The 11412-nt window shown below is 41.2% G+C and overlaps 1 protein-coding gene across 1 annotated transcript; it reads left to right on the plus strand.

Moving 5' to 3' along the window:
* Positions 1 to 2193: 2193 nt before the first annotated feature.
* si:ch211-218o21.4 (protein FAM107B) lies at positions 2194 to 10538 on the plus strand (the record flags this gene model as incomplete). Its single annotated transcript, XM_032520147.1, is given in 5 exon segments — positions 2194 to 2361; positions 3005 to 3324; positions 4277 to 4379; positions 7722 to 7863; positions 10293 to 10538. Coding segments are annotated over 4 exon segments (480 nt in total). The 3' UTR covers positions 10413 to 10538.
* Positions 10539 to 11412: the final 874 nt, after the last annotated feature.

Here is an 11412-nt window from a genome sequence, read left to right on the forward strand (position 1 = left end):
GCTAAAGTGCTATCCGATTGTTTAATTCATGATGAGAAACTCCCCCCAGTCCCCATGACAGTGGACTATTCCATTATCCTACTGTAAACAGACGGCTCAGCAGGCTTTTAGCCGGAGGCTACAGTAATAATGAATGTCAAATGAAGCAAAGCTACCGAAGTAGTTCTGAAAAAAGGATGAAGTGGGAAGAAAGCAGAAAGTTTTTAGCAAATCTTCCAAAGGTATCAACCTTTTTCACGCCGGCTACTGACAACGCTAACATTAACAACTAAGGAGCAGCAAGAAGCCGCGGTGCTTGCTCTAGCGATGCTAACAGTGATGAAGAGGAGCTACCCACCGCAGCAACTAGACCCCGTCAGTAGCAGTCCCCCTAATCAATGTGTGATGATGAAGATGATCCAGCACTCTGGCCAATCAGCTGTCAGAGAGAGAGTGCTGCTCAATAGTGCAGAGGGGACCACAACAAGTCAGGGACAGAGTTTTTTCCAAGAAATGCAAATGAAAAATGGAGAAAAGATAAGCAGGTTTTGGCTCCTATACAATGAAAAAAAAAGGATTGAAAAGGGTGAAAACAAAGGTTGTGGAGGGCCCCATGCCTGTGTTTGCCTTAGGCCTCAAAATGACTAAACCCGCCCCTGCTTGAGTCCAGGTTAGGGCGACCAGACGTCCCCGGTTTCCGGGGACAGTCCCCGATTTTGGCTACCTGTCCCCGGCTGGATCTGTCCCCGGTTTTCACTGTGATTGGAAGACCCGAAATTGGAATGAAAGAAAGAAATAACTGACAAAACGTAGCCGATAGTCGCACACCCAACACACGCAGGCTCCAGGCCGCCAGAGCCAGCGGTGCTCAGAGAGGTTTTAGAAGCCGTGTTTTACGATGCTAAAATCACTGATTATTTACATGGAGTCTGGTGGGTTTAGCGAACGCAATTTCGCGGACTTTTATGTTTTAAAAAGGATCTTAATCTTTAACAGAAGGGTCGACCTCCTTAGAAATCCTTTCATAATGTTGTCAGACACTTAGAACATTAATCTGAGTCTGTTAGCAGCTAAACAAGCACTTTTACAACGTAAATACAAGCTGGACAATTACTATTAACTTACATTGCAGCGATCTTGCTGCATCAATGTCAAAGGAAAATATGTCCTCAGTAGTTTTTATTGTTTCTGATTCTCAATGAGCTGTTGCAGAAACAAGCCTTGAGCAGTAAAGTAAAAGTTTTAAGTTTTACAAAAATAAAAACATTACTTGTTTTGGAGGTAAATACGCTGGTCACCTTAATCCAGGTGTCTGATTGACTTGTAAGTAGAGTTTTAAACAATGAGCCAAATTCTGCAAAAGGTGTGTATAAGCAATAGGTAAAAAGTAATAAGTCTATGTTTGAAACAGAAAGAATTGTAACTGTACTGCCAGAACCTCAGCTATGCACCAACAGGGCGAACAAAGCAGCACACAGTTGAGTATTTCGGGCAGTGATTTTCAACCACTGTGTACTGTGCCGTGACAGATTGTCCTGTGGGTCGTGGAAAATTATCCGATTTTACTCAACTGGTTTACCAATTGTTTTTTTATTGAATTACTGCAAATAATTTGGCATTGTTGCGCATCTGTCCTCAGATCTGACTGGCAGAGAAATCAAATACTGTTCTGGGTCGGCAGCTGGCAGTATAGCTCAATAATAACCTGGTTTATATAAGACACGCGTGTTGATGACGCGGAAGGTGACACATCAATGAGAGACGGCTGCAACAGCGATGGACACATTTTTAAAAGGTAAAAAAGCAGCGTGACCGCTATAAAAACTGAAAACAGAGAGTGACAGAGAGCGGTTGAGGACGAGCTTTGTGTGTGCCTGTGTCCACTTCCTGGCAGGAAATCAGCTTCGTGTTCATCTACACAGGCCCACTTTCACACTGAGGGAGCACACACAAAGTGAGAGGCTACATTCTAATTATATACACTGTGTCAGGCTACTTTTTATCAATTTATAACATTTTGGGCTGGTGGTGTGCCGCGGGATTTTTTTAATGTAAATGTCATGGTTTTGTCACGTTTATCTTGTACTGTGTTTCATATTTTCTGTTTGTTAATCTACTTCCTGTTTTGTTTTGAAATCCACTGTTAGGTTACATCCTTGGTCACTTGTCTTCCTGCCGTTTGATTATCATCTCCGCCCCTAATTAGAGTCACCTGTCCTACGCCATTGCTGGCTGTGGACTGGGAACGAGGGGCCGGACAGTGAGTGCCCCAAGCAGGGCTCTCAGGTAACACTGCTCTCAATAGGATCCCTGTCTGTGAGCTGCACACGATGGCTGATGTTCTCAGACAGCAGCCTCTCATGAAGGACCAGTACAGCCCAGGTAGGCCAAACCCTGTGTGCATTCAGTTTAGATTCTACAGAATTACCAGAAGCACAGTATTTAGAGCTATGTACAGCTGGTACTGTTTGTATCATATTCCTCTTCTGTGGCTTGACCTCCTTAAGTTCCTAAGACATGATCACAGAATGATGAGAATATAATTTATTAGGAGAAATGCATAGTGTCAACCAGCGTTTTTCAAACATAAAATGAAGTATTCTATGGGCTGACCATTACATTATATCCATATATAGAATATTTCTTTATCTCAGCAGTTAGTATTTTGATTGTAATTCTGTCTTTTGAGTAAAAAAAGAAAGCAACTTCAGTGCAGGTTTCATGTTATGCAACTACGTTTGTATAACAGTTTGACACTTATGCACCAATCCTTTTCATTATTTTCTCCATTTTCTAGCTGTGCAACCCTACACTGTTTCTCCTCTCTAGTTCAGTATGGAAATGGTATTTCTGGCATTGAATCTGTCCCGTACTAATGTTCATCTGCTCTGTGATGAGTCATTAACATACTTACCTGCTCACTGACGGAATAAATTATACATCTCTACTGCAGCTATCTGTTTCCACAGTACTGTCTCTGTCTGCTTTGTTGTCTGATTTCAAACTCTCTCTTCTCATGTTGCAGACTCCTATCCCTCCCCCCCAACAGCTACACAGCATGCTGCAGGAGCTCGGGCTCCACACCAGGTCTTTGGGTGCTGCCCTCCATCAAGTCTTTTCATGTACTGAGAACCACCTAAGCTGCCCCTTTTTTCTGTCTCTGACATCGCCCTAACCTTCCCCTCCCTGGGCCAAGCTTCTTATTCCGACTGAGTACACCTCAGGCCACCATGGCTCTCAGTGCTTCAATTCCTAACGGCCGTAATCACACACATATGGAGATCCAGCTGGCTTCCAAAAGCAGGGTGATAAACAACAAGCATCCACAGAGCAATAATCATAGAGGTCAGTGCAACTCGGACAAGACATCTTTTGTGGTGAAATAGCCAGATGAACATCTTCGGTGGCTTGTGACAGTCTACCCTTAGCCCCCTTCTACCTTAGCCTTTAACCTCATATTTCAACGCATGTTCCATTTTTAGAGGACAGACTTATATGTTTGCTTTGCTTTGTGAACTTCATTGTTTACTTTATACTTTATACTCTTTATTGATCCCCTAAGGGGAATTACAATTGACACTCGGTTATTACACACTACACAGACTTGAATACACACACCTATACCTATACATGCACTAATGGAGAAATGTCAGAGTCAGTGGGCTGCGACGGCTGAACAGACACCCTGAGTGGTTGAAGGTGGTTCGGTGTCTTGCTCAAGAGCACCTTGGCAGTGTCCAGGAGGTGAACTGGCATCTCTCCAGCTACCAGTCCACATGTACTTTTGTCCCTGCGGGGACGTGAGCAGGGACCCTCAACCCAGCTCCCTAAAAGCCTGAGCTACAGCCACCCCCTGTTTAGCTCGCTGCAACAGCTGATTTTTGACATAAAATGATGTGGGTGTGCAATACAGAGTCCCAGATGCATTCTGGGTTGGGCTGGGACAGGCGTTAAACTTTGATTTGAGTGGAGTAATAGATATGGCGACTTTTACAGATCTGCTCTGGTAGTAATTACTAACATCTCTAACATCTCTATTTCCTCAATACCTCGCATCTGATCATTGTCTTACTCATTAGTCAGTGAGGAAAATGGTGTGGTGGTGTTAATACAATTTAATTTTGTATCTTAAATGTCACTGTTGTCTTGATCAGAAAGTATCTGACAGTGATTCTACCATATGTACAAGTAGCTTGACAAAATATCTTCATTTCTCCCTGCTGGGTGGACTTGATCTTTATTTGGTGAGGGGTTTGGTGCTTTTTTTGACATGTTTTTGATATGATTTCTTCGTCAGATAATGTGGTCAAAGCTGAAGCCTCTTCAGGTCAGCCAAACCCCATAAAGGCTTCAAGGACTCACAACGAGCTTCACAAGGAACTGCTACTGGCCCACAAGAGGTAGGTACCACACAAGACCAACACGTGGTTCAATCCTCTCCGAAATAGGAATGGGTGAACTGGAACTTAACACTGTTAAATATAACTACTATAACAGTGTGTTTGTGTCATCATTTAAATCAGAGATGGCAAAAGTACTTACTTCCCGTACTCAAGTAGAAGTACAGTTACTTGTGTTAAAAGATACTAGAGTAGTAGTACTCAAGTAATTCTTTACTCAAGTAAAAGTAACAAAGTACAGGCTTGGAAATTTACTGAAAGTATAAAAGTAAAAGAAACCTTGTGAAAGAAGAGCATTATTTATTAAAAGCTACCTGGACCACACACGTTACTAGAGAACACGCTGAGGAACTTCAGTGGACATGGGGAAAGGCTCTTTAAATGTCATTGGCTACATGTTAAATGGATGTCTGCCAATAGGCCTAAAACATCCCTTATATGATAATTATGATATGAGACTGGGACTCCAGGTTAATAAGATTCTGACTGAGTTACAACATATGAATTTAGTTGTGATTCTTTGAGAATTCACAGATCCAGTTTCTCTTTTTTAATCTTCCCCTTAACATTTAAAGGAATCTAATTGTATGTATGTGGGCTGAGATATGGCTTCTGGAAAGAAAATATGAAATACTAAACAGACATTAATGAAGAAGTCCCCCTGCACAATGGCCAGGAGTCCTTCTTGATGTCTACTGTCTCAAACATCTCTCTCAGATAAGGCCGAGGAGGATGGGAATGTCTTGCTGCTTGTCTACTGAATCTTCTTCATAATCAATAATCTCGCAGTCCATACTAATATGTGCTAACGTTAGCGGCATCAATGATTTGCCGTGAAGTAATTCAGAATGACGCCAAATCTGTTGAGTTGGATTAGTGGTGCGTCAAGTGCAACGTACAGTATAGTCCCATCCAATTAGGTTGAATATGGTATTGATGACGCGGAAAATAATAACGGTAACTTCAGTGAAATGATTGTAAACTTGTTAGTGAGGACTAGATGAGGACTGGATTTAAAGCTGATTCTGGTTTCTAACTTGTCCCCAGGTGTGTCTGTTAACACACAGACGAAGACAACTTCTCTCTTTTAAAGCTTTGTTAAAATTAAGCAACGTGTAACCTAGGTAACAGGTGAAGAACACAAACAACTAAATGACTAGCTAACTAGCTTTAGATGTGCCAGAACTACAGACCAACACAACAGCAGGCTTAATGAACTGACGACATCAGTTATATGACTTACAGTTCTCAAGGACTCACACACTCAATCTCAGCTGATTATCCTCCGATGGGACAGATAGTCTCTTTTTCTTTTCTCTAACTTTTTTCTCCGTGTGGCGCGCCCGCTCGTGGTGTGAGGCGTGTCCGTGCTATTCTCCGACATGACGACCTCTTGCACAAAACTAAAGTAACGAGCCACTTTTGTAAAATGTAAGGAGTAGAAAGTACCGATAGTTGTGTTAAAATGTAAGGAGTAAGTCAAATGTCGCCACAAAAAAGAAGTAAAGTAAAAATATCAGAAAAATCTACTAAAATACAGTAACGTATTTGTACTTTGTTACTTCCCATGTCTGATTAAAATGCATTTCATGTCTCTCTTCCCAGTCATTCTTCTCTAAAGCATGTGTTATTAAGAATGCATGAGACTCTTTTTCTTACTCTGACAAAAGTGCAATCATACACCTCCTGTCCAGGCTGCTGCCGTCCTGTGGGCCCCTGGCTGCATGAAGCAGTGGAAACTGATCCGCTTCCAAGACTGGCCTAGTGAAAGCACTGGATCTTTATGTTGCGGCCTGTTAATCTGACCGCACACATTTTTAACAGAATGTATACATTAATCTATTTTAAAATGCCAAGGTCATGTTAATCCTCATATTACTTTAAAACCATACCATACGTTTTTGGTTTCTGTTTTCCAATTTAATATCTTCATTTCAATCGTGAATTATGCAACCAGTGACCTGAGACGAGAGACTAACTCAGACACGCTGGTTTGTATTTTTACAGAATTTGTTTATTAAGAATTCACTAACACCCAAAAATTCTTCACAGAACGTTATTTCCTACTTCTGTATTCCATGGTTGAGATGACTGCAGAGACTAATAGATTTGTGAAATGGATATTATTGTCAGGAGTTATGACTTAAATATGTTTCCCTGCTAAATGTTAGTTGTAAATTAGGGTACTCCCTTGCTCATCCATGTATGCACAAACAGACAAAACATACAACAGAACATATAATAAAAGCAAAATAAGGTATGATCCTAGTGTCACAATAGTTGGCGTCATATGCAAGCCTCATCAGGTGGAGCAGTCAGTATGCTTACAGAACAAAGAAAAAAGTAAGTGGCAGGTCACATATCTTCTGCATTTTCATTACGCATCACTTACCCCATGGCGTTACTGGCGGGAGGAAACAGCCACGCTTTCCAGCTTTCCATCACCATAGAGTTCATCAGCTACAGGTCTTACCCTGATTTCTTCTGTTGGTTACGCTCCGGGTATACGGGGTAAAGAGTACGGGCATAGTTCAAATGACTCTGTACGCAATTGGATAGTCCTTCAACCAATCAGACAAAGGATCCGGGTGACGTAGAAGCGACAGCGGCATCAATGGGGTGCTGTGCTTTGGTGGCGTTTGGTGGCCACGTTGAATGTAACAATAAGCTGATTGGTCGCTTCCCTATCATCGTCGTGTTAAACCAACCAATAGAGTGGCAGATAGATAAGCCAGTTTGTGATTGGTTCTTGCAAAATTGGGAACTGAGAAATCAGATCGCTGGCAGACTGGGCGGGGCTTACCCAGACCAGGGTAAAGCTGGTTTGTGTGTGGTTTATTGTGTGCACAGTACATTGGGAGTCACTGTGGTGTTACCTGGGGGGAGGCTGTAAAGGTCTGCTCCCAACAGGTGGCTGTCCCTGCATGCTGAACACTGGGATGCTGGAGTGCTTTGGCAACAAACTTTTGTTTTAAAAGCTGACTAATTGTTTGTGGACTTTCCACTGAAAACTGAAAGAAATTACTTTTTCATGCTGCATGGTCAAACCAAATATACCTATTGTTAATCTGCAATGCCACATGGTCTGAAGATTCTTGAATGCTACACAGCATGTACACAGGCAGCGCATCAGGGTTAAACCAACAGTGTAATACCTGGATAACATCGACTCACATCACACTACATGTACTCTGTACTGTAACTAAATAATTGTGATTAGACTGGTGAGTGCAGGTAAAAATAAAGCTTCTTCATCCATATTTCAAATTCTTCATTTCACCTGTGTTTTTTTCTTTTCCATTATATCTAACAGCTGCTCTATTTCTTCTTCTATGGGCTAAGGGGTCTGGCGCTGAGCAGCAGGTCAGAACTCCAGCAGGTGCTGGAGAGGAGGAAGAGGGTGCAGAGTGAGCGCGAAGAGGAGGGACAGAGCAGGACTTCTCTGGAGGATGTGCTGCTCCGACGTCAGCTGAAACAACTCGAGGTAGTACATCCTGTTTATAGGTTTATAAGGGCTTTAGCAGTGACAGAAAATGCTAAATGTAATCTTTTATGCACATGGGCACTCATTGTAACTAGCAAATGAACTGCTTTTCAAATGAAACCTTATTTTTTAGCTTAGAGCCCTGGGCATAGGCAGTATAGGCGAATACTGCTGTAAGGTCAAGTAAGCAAAATAGCAGACAAAAATCTGGAAAACTGGGGGGTGTCAACCTTGTGGTTTAAGGGCAAACCGCTCTACCTCCTAGCCACAGCCGCCCTCCTCCAACTGGGCTCACATTTCTTGGGAACCGAATGTACATCATTACTAGACTTAAAATCAATCTGCAGATGACAAAGAAATTGTTCAAAACTACTTTTAACTTTATTTTGTTTTGACTCATACACACACACACACACACACATACAGGGCATGGATACCATGATTATTCATGGAAGGTTTGTGGAAATAAGTATTGGTTTGAGTGTTTTCCCTACCATTGTTTTTTTGAGGGGGGCAAAACAAGGACAAAATTATATAATTCTGCTATATATTCAACAACAACAAAACGGATGTGTGAGATGACACTGTTTTACACATGCAGGTAATCTACTCCTCGTTCCTCATTTTAACCTTGCTTCTGTTTCCACCTGCTGCTGAGTAACGCTCGTTGACGTCCCATGGTCCCGCAGCATACCTGCAGCAAGCTCCTCCGTTAACCCTGGGGGCCCTGAGGCCATTTTTACAGTTTAATTTCCGTCTGGATTTATTTTATAAAAAAGCTTGTAAAACATCAACCCTGTTGTCTACAGTCAAGATATGAACATCATTTTTTTTAGGACAAACTGGGTTATTAGAATATTTGGGTTGCAGTGAGGTCACTTACATGTTAAAAATGGTTGTAGGGCCTTAAAGATAAATAAATAAATAAATGAATCTTCCAGATATGTATTGATATCACAGACATATAAGTAAAACCTAAGCCATTTTCCTTTCTAAAACACTTCTCATATGTATTGGGAGTCACACTGTGAAGAAATAATCATTATAACTTATACAGTTGACAAACTACATGCATTTTTTCCAAAAAGTCAAGACGTTTTGCTCTCATGACATTTACTTATGCCAATAATAACATAATAATGTCATATTTATTGATATTACACCCACAGCAATGTTATACAAACAAATATGTGTCTAAATAGTGCACCATTTGGCCTTCCATAGAGTATATAGGCATTTTTGTCCCCTCTGGCCTTCCACACAAGAGGGGTGCCTTTATCTCCCAAATATGGGCATGTACTTCCTGAAACAATAGACGGGACAGACAAGGCAGAGATGGAGGATCGAGACAGCGGCAGAATGAGCCAAAACGCGATGAATTATGGACATAAAGTGGATCAATCTTGGATATAACAGTATGGATTAAGACCAAAGAGGCTGAAGTTCCAGGCTGGATAGAAAATCCCTGTAGAGGCTAGAAGACCGGAAAAGACCTCCGTAAAGCCGAAAACATCAGGATTGAAACGAAACCAAAAGTGAGTAAATCGCTTGTATGGTTCAAAAGTTATTAAACTATGAATCAGAGGTACTTTTTTTACTCGTGGGCGAGTGTCTCGGGCTCAGAGGGTTAAACTAGCGATAAAACCGTTGAAGAGGAACTCCGGGCTACAAAGCGGCGGTTGCTAGTTGTTTCAGACCTCCGTCACAGCTCAGTTGTATCTGCGGCAGTCAGTAAATGTGTTGAGCTGCAACAGAGGTCCTGACCACAGTCCCCGGAGCTCCGCATGGTTCTCAGTGGTGCTCAGGTCAGCCGTAGCTGGTGGTTCATTTATCCGACAACAGGGACTGTCAGCTGGTAAAGAGCACCTCGAGCGGCCAGTCATTTCGCTGGAGATTACGGTTAGAGGAGAATTCGGGTTGATTCCAACACGTAGCTCTGTTGTCTGTAGATGTGGAGGTCTGTCAGTAGAGAGAAAAACTAACCAATCGGTGCAGCCTACACCGAGTTATCCCCCTGCTAGAGTTAGCACCCAACAGGCTCACACAGGGCAGTTTTAAACGTGTTTTTAGCTTCTAGACATGTTCAACATGTCCCTACCAGTTCCTAGCCATGTGCAGTTGGGCCAAGTTTTGTTTTTTTCTTGCTCATTTCAGCTCACAGCTATTTGATTTGCAGCATGGGACAACAAATAATATATATAGATAATAAACCTAGAACCCCAACAATATTCTAACGGTATTAGCAAACACAGAAAACTAAAATTGTGCACATGAAAAACCGTCTCAATAGAAATAATTCTATACACATTATGTCCCACGAAAAATCATACATGTTTGCCCTCATCTTGAAATAATATCAATACATGTAATCTTTACATGAACATAAAGTACTATGTATGGTGCCAGTGTTTGTCCTTTGCTGTTGTCAGAGGGAGAAGGAACAGGAGGACAAGGTACAGCAGGAGTCCCAGTTGATGGAGTTTGTCCGAGTCCGACAGAACCTAAGAAAGATTCACTCTGCGATCCAGAACAAGGCTGCAAACACCTGACGTGCTCCAGAAGAATGCACACAAATCATCAAATAAACTCCAGTCCAAGCTGAGCTCATTCATCAACCAGGTGCATACTGAAAGACAAGAACTAGGAATGGATTCAATACAGTTTTTTAAAGAAAGGCATTTATTTTTAAATACTTTGAAATGGAAACAGTATTCTTTTATAGATATGTAAAGGAATGTAATCTGTTACTGTGTAAATCAAATATTTATTAAGTATTAAGTATTTTTGCTTGATATGTTTGCTTGATATGCTGTTATTTACCAATAATATGTTGCAGAAAACCAGTATGATATCCTTTGGCTTATCAAATTTGGTAACATCATAATTGTGAATGCATGTCTCATTTCTATATGAATGATATTTCTGACATTATTTGTCGATATAAGTGCTAGGGTGAAACATAAAGAATCTGACAGCAATACCTGGAAACTTATGAACCCATAAACAGTATATTTGGTTGACATATTAAGATAATGTTTTGAAAGCATACTTTAGGTAAGCTGCTTTGTGTCTATCTAAAGCTAAGAACACCAATGCCCACAATGCTTTCACAGAGGACTTTAGAAACTTGCAGAAAATATGGCTTGATGACTACAATAAAGATGATTTCATTTTAAGCCACAGGAGACACATTTATTATACGACTTTCTACACATTTGTCTGCTAAGTCAAACAAAAATAAATGTCCACAGTAATGCCAACGGATCTATCAAGTACGTGAGATTTTTCAATGGAAAAGTCAAAGTAGCAAATTAAAAGAGAAAATTTAAAAGAATGGACCTCAATCACCAATATCTTCACCAAGAAAAGTCTCCGCTGGATTCATGACATGTTCTTCAACAACAGAAGTGTTTCCACTTGTGTTCTTAGATTGATGAATCCCACGTCGCCAGAAAGCCAGTTGTTCCTAATTAGCATAAAAAATGCCCATATAAGAACATGACACTTCAGATCCGTGTTGGAGAATGTCCAAAAGACGCCCAGACGGGG

This window comes from Etheostoma spectabile, chromosome 7 (assembly GCF_008692095.1).
Source record: "Etheostoma spectabile isolate EspeVRDwgs_2016 chromosome 7, UIUC_Espe_1.0, whole genome shotgun sequence".
Classification (NCBI taxonomy): domain Eukaryota; kingdom Metazoa; phylum Chordata; class Actinopteri; order Perciformes; family Percidae; genus Etheostoma; species Etheostoma spectabile.